Source organism: Parasteatoda tepidariorum, chromosome 9 (assembly GCF_982258835.1).
Source record: "Parasteatoda tepidariorum strain Cologne lab strain chromosome 9, Ptep-v5.0, whole genome shotgun sequence".
Classification (NCBI taxonomy): Eukaryota; Metazoa; Arthropoda; class Arachnida; order Araneae; family Theridiidae; genus Parasteatoda; species Parasteatoda tepidariorum.
Genome location: NC_141763.1, coordinates 104,680,678 through 104,708,019, shown reverse-complemented (window position 1 = coordinate 104,708,019; position 27,342 = coordinate 104,680,678). Strand labels below are relative to the sequence as shown.

At 29.5% G+C, this 27,342-nt stretch overlaps 1 protein-coding gene across 4 annotated transcripts in view; it reads right to left on the bottom strand.

Moving 5' to 3' along the window:
• The window catches only part of LOC107439064 (uncharacterized), a 70,373-nt gene that overhangs the window by 38,652 nt on the left and 4,379 nt on the right, over window positions 1–27,342 (bottom strand). For all 4 annotated transcript variants that reach the window (XM_087152548.1, XM_016051535.4, XM_016051538.4 and 1 more), the window contains exons 4-9: window positions 24,499–24,542; window positions 19,285–19,348; window positions 14,948–15,061; window positions 2,552–7,633; window positions 2,156–2,294; window positions 684–766 (exon numbers count right to left, since the gene is read on the bottom strand). In XM_087152548.1, coding sequence (XP_087008674.1) covers window positions 684–766; window positions 2,156–2,294; window positions 2,552–7,633; window positions 14,948–15,061; window positions 19,285–19,348; window positions 24,499–24,542 — 5,526 coding nt within the window. The remainder of the gene's footprint in view (window positions 1–683; window positions 767–2,155; window positions 2,295–2,551; window positions 7,634–14,947; window positions 15,062–19,284; window positions 19,349–24,498; window positions 24,543–27,342) is intronic.

The following is a 27,342-nucleotide window of genomic DNA, read 5'->3' as shown; positions in this document are numbered from 1 at the left end:
ATAATAAAAAATAATAAATAATTATTAAAAATTATTTTTTTCATAAAATTATCTTTGGGTAAATGAGTTTTATGAGTGGGTGCAATTTTTTTTTTGAATTGCTTCATTAGTTTCTAAAATATGACTGAAAACGCAAAAAGCGAAATTAACATTAAGGGGTCCAAACTTTGAATCTCTCTCCTGACCAAACTATGGGGATCACATTTCCCAGATTGCGGCTACCCCCTATATTTTGAAGATGAAGAATCCAAATATGTAAAAAAAAAATTTATGTTTATTCAGAGAAAGTACGTTTTTGTGTCTGATTTCGTAACTTAATTAATAGTTAGCACTAATTAATTAGCATATTTGAAGTCACTCCCAGGAACCATTAAGATTGACACTTAGTTCGTGAAAATCCGATCGTTAGAACGAAAGTTATTCAGGGTGATATCTTTTTTTTTTTGCTGACTGTACATATCAGGCAATATAATTTCTCAGTTTTAAGAGATAGTAATAAGTAGTGTATCAGAGTTAACTAAGTTTTCCACCAAAAAGTGAGTTTGGCTGAATATTGCCAATCAGCCCACCTGACCAAATAATTAATATAACTGACAACAGAATATCCAAGATCATTAAAAATAATGAATAAAAAAGATCTCTAAAAGAAGTCTTAAAAGATTTTTATCAAGGAAAAGCTTTACCTTTGCCCACACTGAAACATCTGTGGATTTTTCATAATCTTCTATACAAAAAACACATCCTAACAGGCACAGATCAGATGGCACTATAATGGTTATACATTTATTAATTTTCAGATAATAAATTTATAACTGAAATAACAAGACCAAACTTATAATTACGCAAAATATAATAAAAATAACACAGAGCACATAAAATATATTTCTCAAGTTCTAATGGAGTTCTTCAAGAAACAAGGTGAACTGACATCTAACAACCAGAGGAATTTAATCTTAAACATTTCTTTCTTAAATATAAAAAAACATAGCACAAAATTTATTGGGCCTCTTTTTTTTTTATAAGCAACTACTTTTATACAAATATTAATTATTAATACAAATTTGGAGTTATTTTGGTCTATAAAAAAAACAACAACTTAGTTATGGATTATATAAATTAAGAAACGTCAAAGCAAAAGGTCAATTGTGACAGACATAACACCAGACAAATTTTTTGATAAATTTTAGATACTAAATAAGAAAGCTTCACAAATTTTGCTGTGCAGTAACTTACCAGCCAGTTAAAAATAATGAAAAATACTAGGTTGTTTAGGGGAAACACATTTTAATGCATAAAATAAAAATATGTTGTGAAAGACATGACAATAAATGGACAGGAATTTAGAGTGACTGAAAATATAATTAATTACTCTGGTGTATGTCAGAATTGTTAGTTTCTCAAAAGAAAAAAAATAATAATAATTTTTAAGATATGATATAATAAAATCATAATTATCAATTTTAGGTTTTCTTATTTCTTTTTTAGTGAAAGAAATTTCTTAAAAATCCAAAGGTATATTTTAATATAAGAATGTTATGTTCTGAACACAAAAAGAAAAAAATCAGTAATATCAGGACAAAACAGTAAAAAGGACAGAATATTTTTTATCAGGACAACTGCGAACCCTCATTCTTTGTGACAGATATGACAGGATACTATTATTAAGATTGGCTGAAAAATAGAATAATTTTTATTCACCTCTTTAATGTATTTTTATAAATTCTAATTCATACGAAAAAGAATTGAAAGATTTATTTCATGTTTTAAGGCAACATGGGAAGTCAAAATTTTGTATTTAAGACCAGAAATTATTCTACTTAAAGAAACATTAACAGAATCAATCATAAAAAAATATAATCACAGTATTATGTTTTATTTTCATGAAATTCTGACTATTTTCTTCAACAAAAGACCAGAAAAAAAATCTTTTTCTTAAATTTTAAAAATGGTCTTAGTGTCTGCTTTTCATAGAATTGACCAAAAATAAATAATGACAAGCAAAAATCTTTATTTCACTGCTACTTAAAAAAAATTAACTTATAACTTAATACAATTGACTCCTCATGGTCATGTTTTTAAGTATGTTTCATTTACATTTTTATCTCATCCTACTTACATAATTAACAACTAAAACAATAATTTGAAATGTAACTACCATTCACTTTAGGATCATGTCCATAGAAAACTGCTTGAGGAACAGCAGGAACTTGTGAACGCTCAGCCAACTGAGTTTGATGATGTAATACAGTAATTCCTTCTGAACTTGCTCTACGAGGTAAAGACTGAGCAGATACCTGTAATTATTTCTAATATTACACAAATGATGAAGAACAAGGAAGAACCTACTTTTAATAATCACAATGAAGGCACTTTAAACAAATCTGATAAAAATTAACCTTTTTTAAAACTAAGTGTTAGGCTTTACATTGTTTTTAAGACTAAAAGCATAAAAAATAGCTTACACAAACAAAGAATTTCAATAAAATACTGAAATTATTTGAGAATATTGAAATTCTTTGAGAAATTTTTCGATAAAATATTGAAAACTCACCGATATTCCTTGAGTAGTTCTTATAAGTGTCTCTCCATCTACTGAACGACTTGTGATTTGCAATCGAGTGTTAAGTAAATTAGCCAGTGCTGTCTTCGTTTTAGGAGTAACTTGAGTTGCAGCTTGAGAAGAACCTGGAGATGTCTGTGAAAGAATTCCCGGAGCATTTTGTGGTTGATACTGAGCAGGAACAGCCAAGGATTGATGTTGAGGGGAAGGAGTTGACAATCTAGGAGAGGCCAACTGATCCCCTTGAGGGGAAAACTGTGCTGGACGTATGCCTGACACTTGCTGCTGCTGCTGTTGTTGTTGTTGCAATAACTGTTGCCTACGCATTTCAAGTTGCTTTAATTGGTAAGATTGGATTTGTACTTGCTGAGGTGATAGTTGAGTTGAATCTCGCTGCTGAAGTGGTTGAGTTTGCTTCCATAAAGTTTGCTGCTGTGACACAACCTGAGGTGCTGTTACTGGCACATCTCTGTTTTCAGAAGTTTGTGGTCTGGGTTGTTGCCACACAGCTTGCTGTTGTAATTGAGCTGGCTTAGGACTAAGAGTCAACTCCTCTTTCGGAGATTGCTGCTGCACATGTTGCCACTGAGGGGAGGGTGGAGGATTAACACCAGGAGAGCGACTTAAAAATTGCGTTTGCTGGCCTGCAACTGCTTGAGGCCAAGGACTCTGAGGTTGCTGTGGAGACGTCAGCTGCCTTGGTTGGGGTGGAAACTGCAACCTAGGTTGACCTTGAAGTTGTTGACGATCATAAGGATATTGTGGAGGAGGTTTCATCATAACGGATGGTTGATTCGTGATAATATGTTGCATAGTTTGTTGGGGTTGTTGAGAATTACTTTGTAACTGTTGCTGCTGTAGTTGTCTCTGGCGAAGTTGCTGTAATGCCAACTGCTGTTGAATCTGCTGCCTCTGTTGCAAAATTTGTTGCTGATGTAAACCTTGAACAGGAGGCTGCCCATGCATAGGCTGTTGAGCGGCAGGTAAAGTAGCTTGAAATTGTTTCTGGACTTGTCGTAGAACTGGTGACATTTGATGGGTAAATCGAGGCTGAGTTTGAAGTTGAGGAGATGAAGGAGTTTGTGGAGATTGTTGTTGCAATATTTGAGGGGACTGTTGTTGCAAATGAATTTGCTTAGTAACAACCTGTGTTTGAACTTGAATTTGTTGAGATGGTCGTGGTAAGTTGCTTTGCGAAATAACATGCTGGGTAGGAGAAGTAATAGGTTGTTGTAATCGAGTTTGTTGAATGGCAGTGTGTCGTACGGTAGATTGCAACTGATTTTGCTGTAATATTGTCTGTGAGAGAGAAGATTTTTGCAATTGAGCTTGCTGTAATGCCAGTTGCTGCAACTGAGCTTGTTGCAAAGGGGAAGACATTCTAGGTTGTTGAGCCTGAATACCACTCTGAGGTGACGGTAATGACTGTCTCAATAACTGGCCAGAACTTTGTGGATCTTGGGGAGACTGTAGAATGTGAGTTTGTTGTAGAGAATTGGAAGATATGTTACTAGTCTGCACATGTTGGGGTGGATTCTGAGCTTGAGTCATAGACTGCTGCAATTGGGCTTGCTGTTGGCGAAGTTGCTGGATTCGAGCCTGTTGCAGAACTTGCTGTAATTGCACTTGTTGAACTGAAGCTTGCGATAAATGAATTTGTTGGTTTACATTTTGGGAAGTTCCCTGAGGTAAAGAAGTAGCATTCTGGAGTTGAGACTGATTCGAAACCTGTTTCAAAAGTATTTGTTGAGCAGATGGCTGTGCCATTTGACCCGATTGCACTCGAGGTATTTGTGAAACTTTTTGCAATGCAGCATGTATTGGAGAAGTTTGACGAAGAGGACTAGGGGTTGAAGGTGGATTTAAATCATGAGTAGAATTAATTTGTTGAATTTGAGCTTGAGATATTTGCAACTGAGAAAGGTTTGGTTGGAGCTCCGTCTGGTGATTTCCTTGCTGAACAGGTGGTTGCTGAGGAGATGACTGTAACTGATCAGGTGTTTGAGAGGCATGCATTAACTTTGAAGGTACTTGCTGCAAAGAAACAGATTGCAAAGAAGAAGGGATTGTGATATCTTGAGACACAGATGAAGAGGGCACAGAAGGAGACTGTGATGATTCTTGCATAGTTTTTTGATTATCTGTTTGTTGAGTTTGCAAAGATGTCTGACTCATTGAACTTTGGTGAGAAGAGACTTGTTGTAACTGAGTTTGCAACTGCAATTGAGAAAGTTGTGAAGGTTGAGACATTGATCGAGAGGGCGCTTGAACTGAACTCTGTTGAGATGAGACATGTTGCAATTGTATCTGTTGCAGTTGTTGTGTTGGAGTATGGGATCCTTGCTGAGGAGAATCTTGGGACATCATTGCATTCTGCACTGGAGAGCCTAGTGACAACTGCATCTGTTGGCTTGGAGAGCCTTGCACTTGATTAGAGGGATGAGCTGGCGATCCTTGAGGCATCTGAGCAGGTGATCCTTGAGAAAGTTGAGCAGGTGATCCTTGCTGTAATTGCTGTGCTGGTGATGTCTGCTGCATCCTAAGCTGCTGAGCTATCTGTTGTATTTGCTGAGCTTGAGTTCCTTGCAACTGTTGAGAGCTTCCATGCTGTATTTGCATGTGCTGCCCAGATGAAATTTGAGACATTGATTTTCCCTGTTGTAACTGCTGATGTGATGGACTGTGGAGAGCCCCTTGTTGCAACTGTAATTGCTGTGATTGAGAATTTTGAACATGTAAGCGTTGCACAGATGCATTTTGCTGCATTTGCAATCTCTGCAGTTGTTGCACTGATATCTGTGGTATTTGTAGCCTTTGTAGTAAGCCCTGTTGGGAGTTTTGCAAGCTTGCTGTCTTAACAACAGTTTGAAGCTGACTTTGTTGAGTAACAAACTGAGTTCCAGAGTTAAGCATTTGGGAGGACTGAATGTTTGTTGATAGATCAACTTTTTGAGTAGGTTGTAATAATTGTAAAGATTGTAAAGACTGAGGTATTTGTTGAATATTTCTTTTTTGCAACTGTAGTTGATTGATTTGCTGTTGGGTCAAAGGTACTTGCTGTTGACCAAGAGTTCTTTGCAATTGTTGATGCTGCAAAATGTTTTGCGATAGTTGTGAGTTTTCTATACCTGCTTGTAATTGAGCTTTTTCTAAAGCAACTTGATGTAATTGTGCTTTATCTAAAGCAATTTGTTGCTGTTGTACTTTCTCTAAAGATTGTTGCAATCTAGCTTTTTCAAGAGCTTGAAGTCGAGCTTGTTCTATAGATGCCTGCTTCAACTGAACTTTAATTAACTCTGTTTGTTGCTTTTCAACAGCTTGAGCTTTTTCAAGAGCTAATTGCTGAGCTTGTTGAAGGGGAGAAAGTGGCACTGGCAATTGTGAATGTTGTGGAGAAGGTTGTTGAAGAGGAGTTTGAGGTCGTTGAGTTGGTAGTGGCGATTGCTGATGCTGAATTTGAATATTAGTTTGTTGGGACTGAACAGCAGGATGTTGAGGTGAATGTTGCAAGGGAGAATGCTGCAAAGGTGACTGTTGTAAAGGAGATTGTTGCATAGGAGACTGTTGCTGTAAAGGTGACTGACGAGGAGATGGCTGCAAAATATTTTGTTGCTGAGAGTGAAGAGGAGAAGGGGGCATGTTTGGAGATTGTGTCAAAACCCTTTGTTGAGCTTGCTGCTGTTGCTGATGTACATGCTGCATATGTTGTTGTTTCAGCAGTTGTTGTTGCAGTTGATGTTTTTGCAATGCTTGCTGCTGCAGAGGTGTTAAAGATTGCTGCTGTTGAAGTTGTTGAATAGTTTGCTGTTGATGCCTAATTTGTGACATTTGAATGTGTACATTTTGGTTGGTTTTGGGTGACTGCATTACATTTATTTGACTTTGCTGAGTTCCACTAGTTTGATGAGAAATTTGGGAAATATTAAGTTGGGCTGGCTTTTGCAAAAGAGTTTGAGGAACTTGCTGTCTCTGCATTTGAACTTGTGGCTGCTGAATTTGATTAGTTGTATTTGAAGCTTGTTGCTGCAATATTTGTTGTGGAAATTGAATTTGTTGCTGCTGTAATTGATGTATCTGTTGTTGCTGTAGTTGCTTCTGTTGCTGTAAGAGAGGCTGCTGCTGTGGTTGTAAATGAGACTGTTGTAATTGTTGCTGTATCTGCTGTTGCAATTGCTGTTGCTGCTGTTGATGTTGCTGCCGCAATAATTGTTGCTGTTGAACATGTTGTTGTTGTAGCTGAGCTAACTGAGCAGCAGGAAGCCCTTGAGCTTGCCTGTTTCGTAATTGTTGCTGTTGAATTTGTTGAAGTCTTTGCATTTGTATAGATTGTTGCGCAAGCTGTTGTTGCTGCATAAGGGCAATACGTTGTTGAGTCAATTGAATTTTTTGTTGGGGAATTTGTGTTGGTGTTGACTGAAGAGCTCTTTGCTGTATTAAGGGCTGTTGCTGCTGTTGTAGTTGTTGTTGCTGCTGTTGTTGTTGCTGCTGCTGTTGTTGTTGCTGTTGTTGTTGAGCCTGCAATTGCTGAAGTGCTTGGTTTAGTTTTTGTTCACCTTGTTGAATAAGTTGTTGATTTTGCAAAACTTGTTGGTAAGCACTCTGTGACACAGATGTCTGTTGTTTTGTCAAAATATTGACTTGATGTGACCCTGGAGGTAAACTGAGAGTTTTATTGGTAATATATATTTGCTGATCAGGCTGCAATGACTTCATACTTGCATCAAGACTGCTACTAGACACAGCAATGTTTCTTATAATATCTTGAGACAACTTTTGTTCAATATTTGCCATTTTAATTTGCTGAGGAAAATTTTGAAGCGCTTCTTCAGAAATTCCATGCTGATTTTCAGTTGAAATTTCGGAACTAATATTAATTTTGTCAAGGGATATCAAGGCAGAATTTAAAGCAGGCGATTCAGGTGAAGGAATATCTGGAACTTCTGGTTCAGGTAGGATTAAAAGTTTTGGATGATATAAATCTTCATCACATAGACATCTATTTCTAATTGAATCTGTTATCCAGTCTGGTGTGACTACTTTTTTCCCCATACTTAGAGCTTTAGAGTATTTTTCCTAAAGTATAAAATAATATTAATAAATAAATGAAAAAATAATAAATACTTGAGCTTATTAAGTATAGTAATAAAGTATATAACAGGAGTTTATTTATAAAAAATTTTTTATACTTTTGGAACCTATAAACTTATTTTATTGCATTTAATTAGGTAAAATAAAACTTAAATATAAATCAGTGTTTTCCAAATAGAAAAAAAAAGTTTGTTGTAAAAGCAAAAATCAAAAACTAAACTACGCACAAATATAAAACCTGAAAAATCAAAGACATTAGAAAATAAGTAAGATCTTGGTAAAAAAAAAGGGAAATAAAGACAATGGAAATAAAATTTCCTTGGAAAAAGGAATGTAAAATAAAATATTGTTTCTTTTTTACCTTATAATGCATTTCCTTTGTCCTTAGATTCAGGGTTTTGTGTAAATTTGAAATATACAGCTATGTATGATTGGAACGGGATATTGTTTATATTAGCAAAAAGATTTTTAATAAGAATAATATTGATAACACTCAAAAATTGACTTTTTAAGTTTGATACTTTTTAAAACTAATAGAGCATGTCTTTTTTTTTTTTTTTTTGGTTAAATTCAGGTTTTCTCTCTTTTTAAAAAAAAAAAATCTGTTGAATAATATTTTAGGCCTTTAATTGAAATTAACTAAAGCACATTCCAAATTATTTCATAGTATTCAACAATTCTATTTTACCAGCGTTCTCCCTAGGACTAAAAAAGGACATTCTTCCTTACAGAAAAAGGCACCTTGAGTTTTGAAAGGCACTCCCTTGCTACCATTAAAATGTATCAAAATGTGTAATATTATGTAAAAACTGAATTTGATTCAAAACAATTTTCCAATTAACCTCTCATACTATTTTATATATATATTTCAAAAAGTAATTCTCACTCATTTTCAAAATAACAGAAAAATTGGAACCTTTTAATTAAAAAATATATTAATTAAAGGCAATGATAAATGACAATTTCTGTGCATAAATTTTCTTCAAAAAAAAGTTAACTAAAAAATTGATTAATTGATTAACTTAAATGCTTGTTTTTTACATTTTAAATTGAAAACTATGAGAAAATGAACCTTTAAAGGTGCATTTTAAATAAAAGTTATTTATTTAAGAAAATAATTGTAAACTTTAAATTCACTAAAAAGTCATTTATATCCTCCCCCACTCCCAAAAAAAAAAGAAACGAATAAAAATTTCAACAGTTGTGAATGTTCCTAACAAAGTAAATATCTGTAATAGTTATCAGAATTAAACAAATAAACACAGATAACTTGATTTGGGAGTGTGTAATTATTATCTAAACAAAAATTAGTAAGTACATATAATTCATCTACATGTAATATTTATATTTATTTAAGTAAACAAGACATTATTCATTTAAAGATATAACATTACAATAAGTTAAATAATATAAGTTCATTGATAAAGAAGGGTAAAAATGTACACTTTTAAAAGTTATCCGTTAAACTAAAAAAAAAAAAAATAATTACAAGCCCTGATTCAGTTTAAAAAGACTGACTCGAAAATATACTAGGGTCTATTAAAAAAAAAATTAATAATTTTATTTTTCTTCCTATAGACTAACATTGAAAGCAGTTTTGGAGATGTTTGAGATCTACTAGTCTTTTAAGAGCTGTTAGAAAATTTGATTTTATTATAGATTAGGATTCTAAAAATATGCTTGTTTGTTGATATTATATTAGACAGATAATTTCTTAGCTGCCAACAATTGCACTTTTTTCAGAAGTTTCTTTTTTTTTGAGAAATAAAATTCCAACAATAACTTTAAGCAGAAATTTCTTCAATTTTATTAATGTCTTAAAACTGCATAAATAATTATTTGATAGTTTATAAATGTTTAAATTAATTAGGTATTCTGATAATAAATAACATTTAAAATCAAATTTACTAAATAAAAATAATAATATCAAAGTATTAACTTAGCTACTACTTTAAATATAAAAGTTAAATTCTCTTGGTGAAATAAAAAAAAATTTGTCAGCTATGTCATTTACAACTTATGTTTATTTAGAGTCGCTCTTGATGCTTTGTCATTATATCTAAGAATAATTGCAGTTGCTTAGATATGATTTTATCAAATTAGGAATAACATTCAGCAAAATGGGAATTCTCCCACTCTCCCAAAAATATAAGGTTGCAGCGCCCCTGGAACGAAAGGTTCAAAAATGACATGGGTTGCATAGAAAATAGTAAAAGTAAGTTTTAGGACAAACAGTTTAATTAAAATTAAAGTGTAAACTGCCAGTTTTTTCTTTCATTTTAATATAATAGAACTTTAAGTTTATAGGGGTGAGATTGGCCGAAAGGCAAAAAAGCTGAATTTCCATCATGTAAATCATATGCACATTTAATCATTTAGTAATACATTCCAGGCAAATTAAGATAGTAAATAATTATGCGTTGATACAAAATTAATTGCATACTAATTTATTATTATTTGAATAATTACATTGACTCTTAAGATTTAGTAAAAAGTAAAATAACCCATTGAAAAAATTGCACTAGAACTTATATTTTTCTGCAGCTCACACAAAGGAGACAATTACTAGTTGAAAATCTTGCCTAGTTCAGCACATAAAATTACTGAAAACATACATAAACATTCAATTTCTTTTAATAAATACTATTATGTGATTTATAGCAAAAATATAAGTAACATAATTTTTTTTAAATTATTTAGAAAAAAGAAACTTTTACAATTGGAATCACTATGTTTATATTAAAACTTAATCTAGCTAAGGCCCTGTGAAACACATCAATAATTGTGAAGTAGAAACATTTAGTATCTCCTTAACAAACAAAAATTGTCAAGACCAAACAGTTTTGAGGAATTAATTGACGGTCCATCAATTCAACATGGAACTTTCACAAATTTTTTTGTACACAATAAATATTTCTTTAAAATAGTTAAGTAAATGACCCCTTAATTTTTATGCTTAAATTTTACCAATTTAAATTAAGAAATTGATGAGTTGTCTACATTAAAAAAAAAAAAAAAAAAAAAAAAAAAAAAAAAAAAAAACGGCTCATAAGCCACAAAAATTCTGAAACAAACAAAATCCATAAGTTTGATCAAACAGTTTTGAAGAATTAGTGGACGGTCCCTGAATTCGACACAGAACTTTCAAGATTTTTTTAAATTGTTAAATCAATATTAAATCAAATAAATATGAGGGGCACGAAAATTTTGAAGTCTTTTTACATACCGTGAAAACTCGTCGATAAATTAGACTTAGTAACTAGTGAAAAATCTAAGTAGGTAATAAAATTAATATTTGATCATTAAATAATTGATTAAATCAAATTAATATTTGGTAAAAGTATAAAAAACAAATAAATATTGAGCTCATTGGGAAAAATTACGAGATTTTGCAAACAAAATTTAAAAAATACATATTTATTTCCTTTCCCGTCCTTATCACTGTTATTAGGAGAGATAAAAATTAATGGGAAAACTCCAAAGTTCACATCGTTTTAATTTGCTTGTTTGAACGCCTGCATTAGTGATCACTTCTTTCTGCTTTCTTTTCAGATTTAATGATTTGCTTATCATGTTCTGCAGTCCTTTGGTCTTCTTAAAAATTTATGTTATTCCAAATAGATATAATCTTAAGATAAACAATAAAATAGGGTGAAAAGAAAAGGGGAAAAAAATAGGAAAAGCAAAAAAAAGCAGCATAAATATGAGTAGATGATGATTTATAAAATTATGTTCTTTTATTTCAATTCAAAAGAAGAAGACAAACAAAATCTACTAAAAATGCACTTTATAAATATTATTCTACTTAACTTTGTTTAAAGATTGAAACTGATTACCATACAATCAAGTATTTCATTAAAGAGAAATAAAATGATAAAATAAACTTTGAATATTAAGTGTTGAAAAAATTGGACCAGGAATTGCGAATTAAAATAAAAGTCTATGTTTAACTCTAAACCTTGTTTTCAACATAACAGTTTTATTTTATTATTAAATCTATCTATCTTGCATTTAAATCCTAATCGAATTTGATAACATACCAAAATTAATGGCACATGTGGGAGGAAAGTGCCACAAATTCTCTAGAGTCATGTTTTATATCATTACCGCAGACGACGTAATAAGTTTTACCACTTTTGATCAATTTTCTGATAACTTCTTGGACAAAAACACTATCCACTTTCTTTTCTAACCAATCCCATCTCCACGGAATTTTTATATTTTGATCAATTTTGTGCCTATTTATTTTATCAGAATGAGAAATTATGTCCGTTCTATGAGTCGTCATTGTGACTAATTTTAATATATTAATAATTCTTTAAAAAGTAAATAATAAATATGGCTTATAAATATCTTAATTCCTTTCTAAAAGCTAGCTAAAACTAAAAGTAGTATTGGAATGAAAATATGCACAAGCTCAAACAGGAGAAAAATAAATTACCACCTGAGATTTTCAACGTGAAACTCGAGAAAACAGATGGAATCTTTTTTGTCCCGCTCTCCTATACTGTTTTGAAGTACTTCGCGTTGGTCCCGTTATTGCACGTGTTTCAGCAATAAATTGGAGCATATTATGAGTGTTAAAATAATTTGATTTTTTTATTTATCTTGGAAAAACGGAAATAAATATGATTATTTTATTTCAATGGTTGAATTTTCAGAAAAAGCGGAATATTTATAAAAAAAAAAGATCAAAATTTCAGAGAAAATTCGGAGTTTTCAATAAAAAGGCTGAAATTAGAGAAACAAAAGCAAAAAAAGTGGAAATCCGCTAAAAAACAGAAAAATCTCATCCCTGAGTTTAATAATATCAAAGTCAGTAGTTGTCCTGAAATTTCTGATAAAAATATTTAGTGCTTATTTGTTCTTTATTAGAGAACTGCAATTTGCTTATTTACATAAAACTGCATTAACTACAATGAAACACAATGAAAATATTGTAAATTGATTCTGAAATTTTTTGTTAGAATTATTTTTTCAATGCACTAAACTTTTGCATTTTGAAAACATTACAAAAATGAATAAAAATCATAATACAATAAAACTTATTTATGCTGATAACAGTAAAATTTCTAAACATAAACCAAAAAGCAAAGTATAAAATTTAGAAAAGCACTTCATTTCCATTTATACTTATGATTGTAGCAAATAAAATGTGTCTTAAAAAAGATTTAAAAAAAAAACTTTTTATTTTAACTACTACTTCAATAATTACATTATTCAACTAATGTTAAAAGTAATTAGAAAATGAACTTGTTGATCTATTTTAAGCATTTTTAGAACATTTTGCTCACATCAATTTATCAGTATACAAATTTCCGCAGGGAAAATTATAATTTGTAAGCATTTAAAAGTTATATATTTCTGTTTATTTTAAGAAATGCAGATTTACATTAGTATTTAAATTTAAAAGTACAAAATTTTTATGGAAAACTTAATGTTATTTTCTTTGGTTTATTCAAACTAAAACTATTTATAAAAGTAAAAAAAAAATTTATAAAAAAAAAGCTAATTAAAAAAAATAGCATTTAGTTTGAATCACATTTGTTCAAACCAGACAACCCTGAATATAGCACTTCCAAAAATGATGTTCAAATTGTCTTGTAATATTATTAATATGCTAATTAAATAAGATTCAATCATTGTATAAATAACTATTAATGTAAATAAGAAAGACTTCAAAAGTAAAGCTGATAACAGAAATGCCAATTCAATTTAAGAGCTAGGACATAAGTGAACCTTTAAAAAAAATCATGAATTCTAGGAAAAATATCTCGATTTAGTCTTATTAAACTATACATTAATTTTAGGTTTTACAGACCACTGAAGATGAAAGTACTAAGCGAGAGTCTTTAAATAAATTTCAAAGAGGAAGAAGGCTGATAGATAGTTGATGAATATGCTTTATACATAAAAATATGGGTGGGTCATTTGCAGCAAGTTAAAATACCATCATATTAAATATATGCCGACCAGGTGGCCGAGCGGTTAGTGCGCCTGACTGCGAAGTCGGGTTCGAATCACGATGTTTCTCTCTCTTGTGTTGTCCTCCGTTGTGTGTGATGTATGAATGTGACCCACCCTATAAATGGGTTTGTGGCAGTGTGGCGTGGGCAATGTTACTCGCCTCCGTGACTTTGGTTCACAGATGCCCACTGGGTAACGCGAAATGAGTAAAAACTCTGGCATCTTCCAAGGCGAAACGAATAAAGTTCAGTGTCTGCCATTGGAAGAAAAAAATAAATCAATTAAACATATAGATTTTGCAAATTGATAGCTTCCAGAAAAAAAAGGCATCTTTATATCTTATTATCAACCTTGAATCTTTAAAGCTAATTTACTCAAAATTATTAAAATGTCATTTATAACTTTTTTTCACATAGCAATACAATTGAGAATATTTATAACATTACAAAAACTAATGAGTGAATAATCTTATCTAAACAACATTCTTAAATCCAGGAACTTTATAAGTTTTGACCCTTAAAAAATAAAAACATTTAAAAAAAAAAAAAAAAAAGGCATTTTCAAGGAAAAATGGATTCCTTAAAACTTTTAAATAAGTAACCAAATTATTAAAAGAAAACAAGGTAGTTAATGAATTTCTTTTAAACAATAGCATTAAAACAGGAACTTAATATTAAATATAAAAATTGTAAGAGAAAGTGAGGAAAAAATAAGAAAATTTATACTTGCAGACTGAAGAATTTATTTATTATTTTCCTAATGTGCCTTTAATTTCTAAAATACAAGTTCCAACTTTTTATTGGCTAAATAAATAATGGTTACTTAAATAAATTTTTCTGTGTATTTTATTTAGAATAAGAAATGCATCAAAAAAATTTTCAGTTCAGGGATAATTCCTTAAATTGAAGAGATATTCTTCTTAAATGAAGGGGAAAATATTTCAAAAAGAGAGAAAAAAATTATATTAAAAGAAATAGTATAACATATGTAATTAAAAATCGCAACTTTAAGTAACTAAATTCTAAAATTAAGGTATAAAGAAAAATAAGGATTTTCAGGGACCACTACAAAAAGATCTGGAATTTAATAATACAAAATTCGACCTCAATCTATATTATCAATGGATTTAAATTTTAATTTGACTAGTTTTTATAAATTTTACAAGATTGCTCTTGTAAAATTTATTAAGTTTTGGTGCAGTTATTTTTTAACAATTTTAAAAATTAAAGATATAAAATTAGGAAAAGAAGAAAATCAGAAAAAGGGAAAAATAGAAGTCTGAGGTTCCCATTTAAAACGGAGAAAGAAAAAAAAGAAAAGTAAAGAGCTCACCCCTTCAACTGCTCCAACTATTAAATGAGTGCAAGACTTAGAATAATTGAGAACAAATGTTCCACCATAAAATGACACCATTGCCCAAATTTTCTTTTTATCTTCTCTTTCCATCTGTAAAATCAATACAGCAAAAGTTAATTTTCTGCATTAAGTCTTTATACAAATTAAAAAAATAAAACAACTAATTTCTTTTGAATTCTCCTGTTAAAACTATTTGTTGATGTCATTAATAAATATGGAGGAAAAATTCAACAAAAAAGTTAACAGAAATTTTTATGAGTACAAAAAAAGAAAACACTACTAAGATGCAAAGTTTTTCTTATCGTTCAGCCTGGTCTTTGGTTCAATTCTTGCCATGTTTCAGTCTTTCCAGTATAAGTCTGAAACTGTAATCCAACTGTCATAAGTGTGCTATTAAAATTAAGTTACTGATTCAATGATATATTTAAAGTACTGAATTGTACACATTTCACTTTCACAAGTTATTTCACATTCATAAGTTCTAAGTTTGCATAAAATTTTATACAATTCTGTACAAATCATATAAAAGGACAGGAAAACTTGAAAACAATAATTTTCAATCCAATACCAATTAATACATTGCTTTGTGTCACAATTTTAACATCAAAAATCTTATTAAGGAAAAGAAATCTTTTTAACTTTTTCTAATTCCATTTTTTATAATAGAACATTCATTATCTAAATCTCTTAAAATCTGTTAACTAAAAGTCAATTCTGAAGCAGTTTTTTAGTAAGTGCGTATATTTTTCTTAAATTCTCAAATTCAAACATTTTGTGGTAAAACTGTCTACTTTGGTTTTGCTAAAGAAATCTGAAAGTAATAATATCCTTTATTTCATGATTACTAGTTTAGTTAAACCATTATGACATCCAATCTTTGCTAAAAGAGTTGAGTTATCTGAGATAAATTTTCATAATACATCGGAATTGAGAGCCTTAAAAAGTTTGAAAATATATGTAATTATCTTATGATTCAGAGTTTAATGCTGCAAATAATTTATTCAAAAAATATCTAGAAAAGTATCGACAACAAAAGTAGAAGTTAATTATTTAAAAAAAATTATTATTTTAAAATATTAATTATTAATTATTTTAAAATAAAATATTATTGCACCAGTTTGAAAGAAAGGCATTTTATAAATAGACATTAAATTTAAAAAAAACATCACTATTATTCAAAAAAAACAACAACTTAGAATTGATAATAGAATAAAAACAATGGTAACTCTCTCAATTATCCGATGACGGTCTGATCGCAATTACTTCGAATAATCGAGGTTCGACTGAGCTTTCAAAATCTAGATAGGTTACCTTGTAATCCTGCAACTAAAGTTGTTTGGACTTTCAGATTTGTTTTCATATGAGCCCAAGTAAAGAAATTAATGACATTTACTGCATCTTATTCGCAAGAGCCATTTTTATATATGCAGAAAAAAATTGTGGCATATAATCTGTGCTAATATATCGTTCTATGATACAAGGGTAAAATTTTGAGTAGGTAATAAAATAAAATGTGCATTTAAAAACGAAATATCAAATAAAAGAATCATGAGCTTTTAACAATTAAATAAAACACATAAAAAAATGAAATATAAAACTAAAGGAAATTACAAACCTTTTTAAATTAACTAATAATTTTATGAAAAAATACATAATTATACGATAAACAAACACCAGTACTAAATAAACAAAACCTTCGAAGTCCGATTTGTTATCAGAGTTTAATAATTCTAAAGCATTTAGATTAAAATTTAAATTAACATGCTCCATTTTGTCGTTTTCATTGTCCAAATCAGTGAAAAAGTCAATAATATATTTGTATTTATAGGTTCATTTTACACACAATGAAGCAACATCACAGCCTTGCACAAAGCATTCATTATAGTTTAGGTTGCGACCCTATCCTTTATTACCCACTCACATACTTTCGAAAAAGTCGCTCAATGAACTTTTTCCGTCTTAGTGTAAATATGTTGAACATTAATTCGGTCTCCCCACAATCCAATTGCTTGTGGATAATTTTGCAGAAAAAGTTCTACATTTTTCCTTCATTGCGTTGGTGATGTGAGCCTGCATTGAGTCCATAATCAACCATCTTTTAAGATTAAAGAAGATGCTTTTTCCCCCCATCTCCATACTGATGACAAACGGGAAGTCATGACATCATCCAATCTATCCCAGTCACCAGAACACTGATTACTTTTACAAAATTCTCTTATGGCATTGTCTCTTGCATGAAAATAACAAAGGGTTAAAACTTTTCCTCTGTTGCAGAACATACCAAAACTTTAACTGAAAATTATAAAAACCAGTTTTATTGCCTGATGATGTTTCATAAGTGCCTTGCTGTTTACTTTTCCCATGTTCCCTCCTATAAACAATTTTTTTTTTTTTGCTTTTTGTGAAGCACTTGACTAATAATACACTGTGAATATCTGAGAAAATAAAAACATGCTGTATTAATAACACAGAATAGTAGTTACAGATCCTTTCTGATATTTAACAGAATATCAAGATGTCACCAACAGAATTCACCAGAGTCTCTGAACTCAACAAATAAACGGGTCAAAACAATAAACATTTGCTGCATAGACTTTCAGAGAATGCCTAATGATAGCTTCAAGAGTAAGGCTTGCAGAGAATTTTTTTTTACGGAATGCTATCAGACAGTTAAGATGAGTGCATTACTCATCTTAACTGTCACTCAGACAGGAAATTTCTAGTTCAAATACATAGGAGCCAGCATCTTCTTAAAATGTTGGTCATCTACTCAAATTATCCCCCTCATTGCAGAACAAGTAACTCAACAACTGGTCTAATTACTAAATGAAAGAGAGAACATCCGACAGTATTTAACCTACTATCTATTTTGCATAAATTCGATGCTAACAACTATTAAAACTTAACGGCAAAGAGTTGGCTGACACTCTTGCAAAGAAGGGACTAGACCATCCAGTTCCCTCCACCTCAGAGCTTACATACCTTGAACTTTTTGCAAGGCAAAAGGCCCAGAACAAACAAAAGTGGCTGCTTCCACCTATTCACTACTGGTATAAAGCAGAAAGACCAGGACTCTCTCTATCTCTCCCTGGTGATAGGCAAACCAACACCTGCTTATCCCGACTGGCCAGTGGACACCTAAAAAGTCTCACATTTTCTGCAAATCAAAAAATCTTTCCTCTTTGCCCTAAATGCCAACAAAACCAGGCATCACCTGAGCACATCTTGAACTGTTTAGGGCTGGACTGGAATGACATTCATTCCTCTCCCATTCTGGTTTCGGATTTTCTGAATGTCAACGGATTCATTGATCTGGTCTGACCCCGTCAGACCAGATGGGAATTAGCAACAACAACAACAAAACTTATGCGGAAAAAAGAATGGTAATTTTTATGAATGAGATTTAACCCACCGCAAGAAAAGATAAATTATAAATCATTATGAAAATAAAAAATGGAATTTTGACAAGTAACAGCAGAGGGACACTTTTGAATTCATGATTTTAGTTCCATCTGCTTTCTTAAGCAGTGATTTTTTAAGAGTTTGACAATGTATTTTTAATTTCCTTGAATGTGTATACTTTTATTTTTACTTCATTGATGATTTCTAAATTATACCGAGGCTGGTTATAAAGAAAGATCTCATATGCTTGCAAAAAAAATTTCTTTCAGACAGAAAATTCAGCCACTGATACAAAGACAAGTAATTAAAATATAACACTATTATGTAAAAATTTTAACTGGTCTATTTACACACCCCAACACAAAATTAAGTTTTCAAACATAATATTTAAATTTTTTGTTAACTAATCAAAAAATTCAAATAAACTTTAACTGATTAAAATGTCATAATTATGTTTTAATTAGCAGATTTAATATTGCATATTTACAAAAAGTAGAGCATTATATTAAATTAAAAAAAAAGAAAGAAATTTGTGTAAAATTAGGTGAAAAAGTACAGAAAGATTATATTTAAGAAAAAAAATTACAGGGAACGTGTATATCTTTTCAAAATTATGATAAAGAAACACAGACCAAAACATCAAATAGCCCAAACAGTTTACTATCTCTGTACACCTGATTGATTGTGTTAGGTCACTGAACAGAGAGTGACCAGAGTTGGATTTTAGTGATCTCGTACTAATAAACCACTGTTCATTTTAACTTCTACTGAGTAAATATAAAACGAAAAATATATCTATCGTATGCCGATTGATTTCACTTCATCGTTCTTTTACAATTCTAAAAATAAATAAGCAAATTTAAAATTTTAACAAGTTTCATTTTATTTACAATTTTATCTGATATAATTACCTGAGATGCACTAACAACTAATCCAGAGAAGAGTTGATTCTTTACAGCACTGAATCCAGTTAAACTTTGAGAAATATTAAAGAAAAATGTGGATGAAAAAACAAAATTTCTTTGCAGAGATTTTATCACTCTCTAGAAATATAACTGTTAACAGGTAGGGACTAGAAATTTCTAAATTCTTCTGCAATAAAACACATGAGAAGACAAGAAAAACTTAGCAGTCATGCTCAAACACTAAAATTTATGTTTATTAAAATGAGAGAATGATAACACGGTAAGAGAATAATAATTTTAGTTATAAACATGTTCAAAATATGAATTTTAATTAATGCATTTAAGTTCATGGTGGTTCTTTTCAGCTTTTTAAAATAACCAAGTGAAACAAAAATGTCTTTTTTAAAGTCTTTAAATCAATCCATCACAAAAATATCATTTTTTCACAGTGAGGGAAAGAAAAAATAAACATTCTTACAAGGACTATCATATAAGAAGGAACTAGAACACTTACCACTTACGCCATTCTCTCACTTATGAGGGAATGAGAAAATGAACATTATTAGCATCTGAAGACTATTCCCACATATAAATTTTAAAGAAAAAAAAATATATATATATATATTCTTTCATTATTCCATTAGAGAAAATTATTACACTTATCAGCAAATTTTTAGAAAATAAACTAACTGCACAAATTTAAATGAAGGAATGAGCATGTCAATTTATGACCTATCCAATTTGCTTATTCATTGCCATTGCCATGCTACTTGCACACCAAAGAACTCCTAATTTACTCTAATTCCTTTTGCAGCTTTCTCAGAACAATTGCACTGTTTCTACCCAAATAATTATGTAATTGATCTAAAACATTCTGAATCTCTATGAGCATTAGACTAAATGAAAAACTTTGTACCAACACATTGCGGAAAAGACAAGCGATCAACCAGAGCGCCAGGTAATGGGGCGCCGAACGAGACCCAGATTTTAAGTTCTCTAAATTAATTTTTTTTTTTAAATATTGTTTGCTTGAAAAATATATTGATAGGTTTTTACTTTTTAATTATGTATTCTTACATTAACTTTCTTTACATTTAAAGTTTCTTTGCCATTTTATAGGAGATGGAATGGAAAGTGTACAGTAGAAAAAATTTTTAAACTTCACGTTTAAGATTAACATTGCTTTAAGAAAAGTGAATAAGTATATTGACAAAGTCATCAATACAACAGTGAATTTATTTCTGTGCAAAAGAATGAATTTAAAAATTCATAAAAATTTTTTATAAAACCTATAAATTGTGTAATGACAAGCAACAACAATTTATTATTTTTTAAATTTATTTTTAAAAGTAGAATTTTCTAACTTTGTCACCTAAAATCACATTCTTTAAAATGATGTCAAAAATTATATTCCTCACAACTCAAAAATTTTTTGACTATTATTAAATAAAATAATAAAACATAATAAAAATATACTAAAAGTTTGCATTTAATTATCTTTGGCTTAACAAATTTATAATTGTGTGCAAAATTTTTTTAATTTGCTCAAAAAGTTCTAGAGATATGGTGAAATGTGCAAACAATAAAATTAACATTAAAGGATCAGGGGGTGGATCTTTGGACTGCTCCTCTGACCAAACTATTGGGTACATATTTCTCAGAATGCGGCTATCCCCTAGAATTTAGGGATCAGAAATCTGAATCTGTCGGGGAAAAAAGGTATGTTTATTCAGAAAAAGTACTAATTAGTGTTGTTTTTTCTTTCTTTTTAACTTAAAATATCGTTCGCTCTAATAAATTGGCATAGTTAAGTTCACCATCTCGTGTCATTAACATTGAGTCCTAGAACTTACAAGATCCAATCATAAGATCAAAAGTTATTCAGGGTTGTTCGTTTACTTATGTATTTATTTTTGCCCACCACGATAGCAGGTGATCATGTAAAAGACAAAATGAAATCCACTTTCACTTGAATAGTATACTTAAATATCATCTTAATTTTTGACTGTATGATTTTAAACCTCAAAATACTTGAACTACTTATTTAAAAAGGCAGATCAATTGATCAACGGAGCTGGCTAATATATTATACAATTTAAAAACAAGTGTTTTAAAATATCAAAATGAATCTCATCCTCAATTTAAGATGTGCACATCTCACTATTGTCTGTTTGAGACTATTTTAACTGAGTTTTTCTTTCCAGTGCAGGTGTACAAATTGAAATTTTTCTATAATAATAATTACGTTTTCTTTTTATTTCGGATGTTACGTCATTAGTTTCAGTTTATGAAAACATACAACTATAATTTTACTCACATTTTAATAACATTTCCTATTTAATTTTTAAAAATTTTCAGAAAATAATCAATAATTAAATATATAATATTTGCCTTTTTGGATTTTAGACTGGGGCAGGGAAATAATCTTTTAAATGAGTATTTACATTGTTACTACTTTTCAAATTAGTCTGTTCATTAATCCCTTTCGGTTTCTTCAAAAAGTTTGAAAATGCTAAATCTTTTCTTTGAGAGATTTTCAGACTGAATTATTTTGAATTTCTTATGTTATAACAGTAAGCTTCATTTAAACTAAATTTACACTTTTTCTGTCCATAAAAATGAGTTTGTTCTCGTTTTTAACGAAAAACACTGCCCATTAGCTTTCAATTGTGACTAAGTGCCCTACAGAGTAAAAAAATGGAAAAATTAATTAAAAATATCTACCATTCCACCAATTTCCTCGAAAATTCATACAGTTTTAAAGTTTTTTTTAAAGGTATTTCTATAAAGGTATTACCAAATTTCGAGTTATCACTTTTTGGCTCCACTCCCAACCATTTCATTGTGAATTCATGTTGCTTTCTGATTCTTTTTTAGCCCTTTCTGCTTGTTTTTAAATTCTGCAATTTTTAATATGAGGTTACAGCAATACACAAATTGGAGTAATTTATTTTTAATCCGCTTGACTTGCATTTTTGTTGAAACTTTTTTTCCATTGTAAATTCCTGTCGATTTCCAATTGTTCTTTGGCAGTTATCGATTGTATTTAAAACATCAGAATTTGTAAAAACAAAGTTATTATGACACACACAATTTTGATGTTATTATGTTATTCAAATTTTGTAAAAATCGTTTTTTTATGATTATTTCTATTGTTATTTCTTTAGCCATTTATACATGTTTTTTTCTCTTAAAAGAAAAAAAAATTTTTTTAATATCCTTAACATGATACGTAAATGAACTTTTGAGCTCGGTTTGTATTTTGCAACTATTTATCACACATTCATGCTGTATAGTGATTGTTTTCCTGTAGTTATCGTTTTTTGGCCACTTACATATAGCTTTGCAATTGTTGATGTTTTTAATACGATGTTATTACACATGCGGATTTTGAGTTTTCACTTCTAGAAGTGCTTAAAAAGAAAAAAAATTATGATTTTTTTTCAAATTTGTGACTTTTATGGTTTTAAAGAGAAGTAGACACTATGAAGAACTAGATATTGATTGATATAAATAACAACATGCCTGAAACTCAAATGCAATGACATAATAAATTGAAAAGTGCGGAGGTGCAAAGCAGAGAAAAAAATTCTCCAGCAAGTTAAGATTGGGGAATTTTCTTCTTTAAGTAACTAAAAAATTTTCTGCAATACTTAAAAACATTAACTGCAGGTAAAAGAAAGAATTTTAATTTTTTCCTTTTAATAATGATTTATGTTCAAAATTTTCTGTGATGTAGAAAAATATTAACTACTGAGTAAAATATGAGAATTTTGAGCAATTTTATTTAAAATGAGTAATGCTAAAAATTTTTTTGCCAGTGGTATATTATACACATAATTCATATACTTTCGTATATTATACATATTTGCCTATGAGTGAAGGAATTATATGAATTATGAGGTTTAAAATTTTTCACCAAATAGAAAAAAAAAAACTTAATAAATAGAATCATTTTAATGACAAATAGAATCAATTTAACAAATAGAATCAACAATACAAGGGTTAATTTTAAAAAATAAAACTTGAGCAAAATAAAAAACTTTGCTATTTCAGAAAAAAGGTGGGTTTTTTTTTTTTTTTTTTTTTTTGTATTTGTAGGGGGTAAGAGTTGAAAGTGAGGAAATGAAATTCCATAGAATTAAAAATTAATATAAATATATTTATTCTAAATAACACATCAAACTTATGAGGTAATGCAAAAAAGATATCTTCAAACTATATACTCAACACATAATGTATTCATTTTTCTATAGACAAAACTGAAATATTCTTCATTTACATTATTTCAGCCCTTTGGCACAGAATTACCCAGTAACATGTTATTATATATTGTTTAAGAAATTAATTGTTTATTAACAATATATAAATTAAAAAATAAATTTTGATATAATCCAGGTGAAGCAGCAACAGCTAAGAACAGAAAATACTGCTGAATTACAATGAAAATAAATTTAATAAACTTACTTTTAAAAAATTAGCTTATATTTTAAACCAATTTCAGAATGTGCTAATTCTTAGATCGATCGGTATAATAAAAAAATAAGAAAGTCAGAAAGTGATATGTGGCAGGAGTGATTAAGTAAAATATAACCAAAATCACAACTTTAACGGCTTAAAATTTAAAATTCACTTAAAGAGCAAAAAACGTGACAACTGAAAAGATTTGGGATTGATTTCCTGATAATTAAAAACTCATTCGCTATATTGAAATGAAGGGTTTAGCTGGGTGTTCTAAAGGGCGTTAAAATAATGTCTATGGAACAGAAAATAGGACTCCATGTAGCAGTTGTTATATTGGAAAGGTCATACTAACATATAATATTAAAGAGTGTAGACTAACATATAATACTAAACATAAATATAATACCAGATAATACAGATTAAGCATAAATATAATACCAGATAATACAGATACTAAATACAAATAATACTACAGAAGGTAGGCTGTATATATAACACATAAATTTTTAACTATAAGAGCTGGACTCTAAGAGTTAGACACATAAATTTTTAACTATAAGAGCTATAGACTGGTTTTAATCAACTGAGCATTTCTGGGATATAGAAATTTCATTTAAATACACTTCCTCATTGAGTAACAATGAGAAAAAATAACAGTTTAAAAGAAGGTCTTTTGGTGTTGCAAGTGCTCAGACGATAAGTCAAAATAGTTAATCAAAAAATTATTAAATAATACTATCACTAAGAAAAGGATACGGTAACAGTTTGTTACATTTGGCTGATGTTAAAACCCAACGGCTCTGAAAAGAGAATATATAGGCTATTAATACTGATTTTTATTATATAATGTTTAAAACATTTAAGAATAAATATATATATATACATAAAATAATCAGTTATAGATCGATAAAGTGATTAACAAATATGGATTTATAAATAATGGACTTAATTGGATGAAGGGTGGAAAATCTTATTTATTTAAATTTTTGTGTTAGAGATATCCGTTTTTACAGTTATTATTTTTTCAATAAAAAATCAGTTAACTCGAGTTTACAACAAAGTCCTCATTTATTATCAGGGTAGGCATAATTTAGGCAGGATAGCCATAGTTAAATCATAATTTAAATCACTTGAAATTTAAAAAGAAAAAAAAAACATTTAATCAAATCAACTGATTTTTTTCATGTGTAATGTTGAAGATATTTTAATACAATATAACCAATGAGTTTCCTTCTTAATCCCTCTACATGTAGCTTTATTGAGCAAGGGGGTGCAAGAGCAGTGCAAAATTTGGACCCCTTAATGCTAATTTTACTTTTCGCATATTTCACCATTACTCGAGAACTTTTTAAATAAATTGAAACATTTTTGCACAAATTTATAAAATTTTTCATCCAAAGATAATTCTATGCAAAATATTACTTTAAGTAAATATTTATTATTTTTTATTATTTCATTTGTAAAGTCTACAATTGTTTACATAATTTTAGTGAATGCAATTTTAAAAGGCAAAATAGAAAATTTGAGCGAATACAGTTGAAAAGTTCCTGAGAAAATGAATTTGAAACAGTTGTATTTTCAAAATTCGATTTCTTAGGTTGATTTATTGGTAACTATTTGACAGAATTTTGCTCCTATTTTGTATTTTGTCATTTAAAAACTATTTAAAATTATGTAAAAAATTATATACCTTAAAATTACAGTAGTATTTTATTTATTATTAAATAAAATAATAAAAAATATTAAATATATACTAAAGTTTTATTTTGCATTTAGCCGACTGGACTGTGTAGTGGAGTAGACATAATTATAAAATTTTCTTATACAAAGATAATTCCATGCAAAATATTACTTTTAGTAAATATTTATTATTTCATTAGTTAAGTAGAAAATTTTTTACATAATTTTGGTGGAATGCAATTTTAAATGACAAAATACAAAATCTAAGCAAATTCGGTTGCAAAGTTCTTTAAAAATCGAATTTGGAAAAAGTCATATTTTAAAAATTTGATTTCTTAAGAATTATTTGACTGAATTTTGGCTTTTCAACAATTATTCAATAAAATAACAAATATAAACTAAATGTTATATTTTGCATGGAGTCGACCAGACTGTGTAGCGGTCGGGGAGCTGACCTCACATTAGAATGTTTTCTGGGTTCAAATCCTGGACAAGGCATGGATGCTCTTTCATTCTTTTTCTAACAAACCTAATATGCGCCCTTGAAAGAGTGGTCAACAAATCTGTTCTACTGATACCTGAATGACGAGTGTCAAATGAACGGCCATAGGAAAAAAAATATTTTGCAAGGAATTATCTCGGCATAAACAAATTTTATTAACTGCATACAAATTTTTTTTCAGTTTGCTTAAAAAGTTTTTGAGATAAGGTGAAAAACGCAAAAACATTAAAGGGACCAAACTATTAGGACCATATTTCCAAAACTGTGGCTACCCCCTACATATTAGGGATCCATAAAAAAAAAAGGTATGTTTATACAGAGAATGTACGTTTTTCTGTCTGATTTCTTAACTTTAAATATCATCTCCACTAGTTAATCAACAAATTTGAGGTCCCTTCCTCAAACCATTAAGATTGAGTCCTAGACAAAGTGCATAGCCAAATTATTCAACAAAAAATAAGCACCTTTTAAGCACTTTTCAAGCACTCAAAAAATATTTTTAAGCGCTTTAAAAAAATATCATAATTAGGCAGGGTTGGAAAGTCAATTGACGGTTTTATCTTGTTTTAACAACCATGTCAAAAAAAAAAACTTTTGGCATTGTTTTTGACAATTGCCAAAAATCATGAAATTTTGAATCATGTTAAACCAATGGCGTTTTCATACGCTACAGACTGAGAATGTGTCGAAATAGATTGGGGTTGAATTAATTGTGAAAATGTTGTATAGAACAATGTGAGCTGTGTCTTTTTGCATAATTCGAAGCGAAAATCAACATAGTTAAGGAAAAATCTCATTTTGAAAAAGGGAAAATTAAATAATTTTTAAAAACACCCAATGAAAAAAGCACCTTTAAGGGCTTTTAAAAAATGAAAATCAAAAATAAGCACCTTTAAGCACTTTTTAAAAACGCCATGCATCCTGCTAAAACATGAAGATTCAATTTGCTCCTTTTGGTCCATTTATTTCAGTTAAAGGGTGGTTCATTTATTTTTATCTATTTATTATTATTATTTATATTTTGTGCACTGTACTTTCTTTTCCATTATTACAGGAATCCAATAATGCAGTAATTCTTAAATATAGGGGCAAAAGCATCCTACCAAAAACTAAACAGCCATAGCAAATGTTTAAGTTACAGTTTTATTATTTCAAACAATGACACATATCAAAGATTTCAAAACAATTATAATAACTTAAATTATTAATAAAAAACTTAAAAGCCCTATTAAAATTAAAAAGTGGTAGAAAATTTAAGTTAACGAAATTATTCAGTTTGAGCTTTCATTCCATTTTCAAAAATGGCACAAAGCCAAGTTTTAGAGCTAAGTTAGTCAAAATTTCAACTTTCACCTAAAATCTGATGAAGAATGTAATTTGATTACTTTTAATAAGAAGCTGCAACCACTGCAATTGTT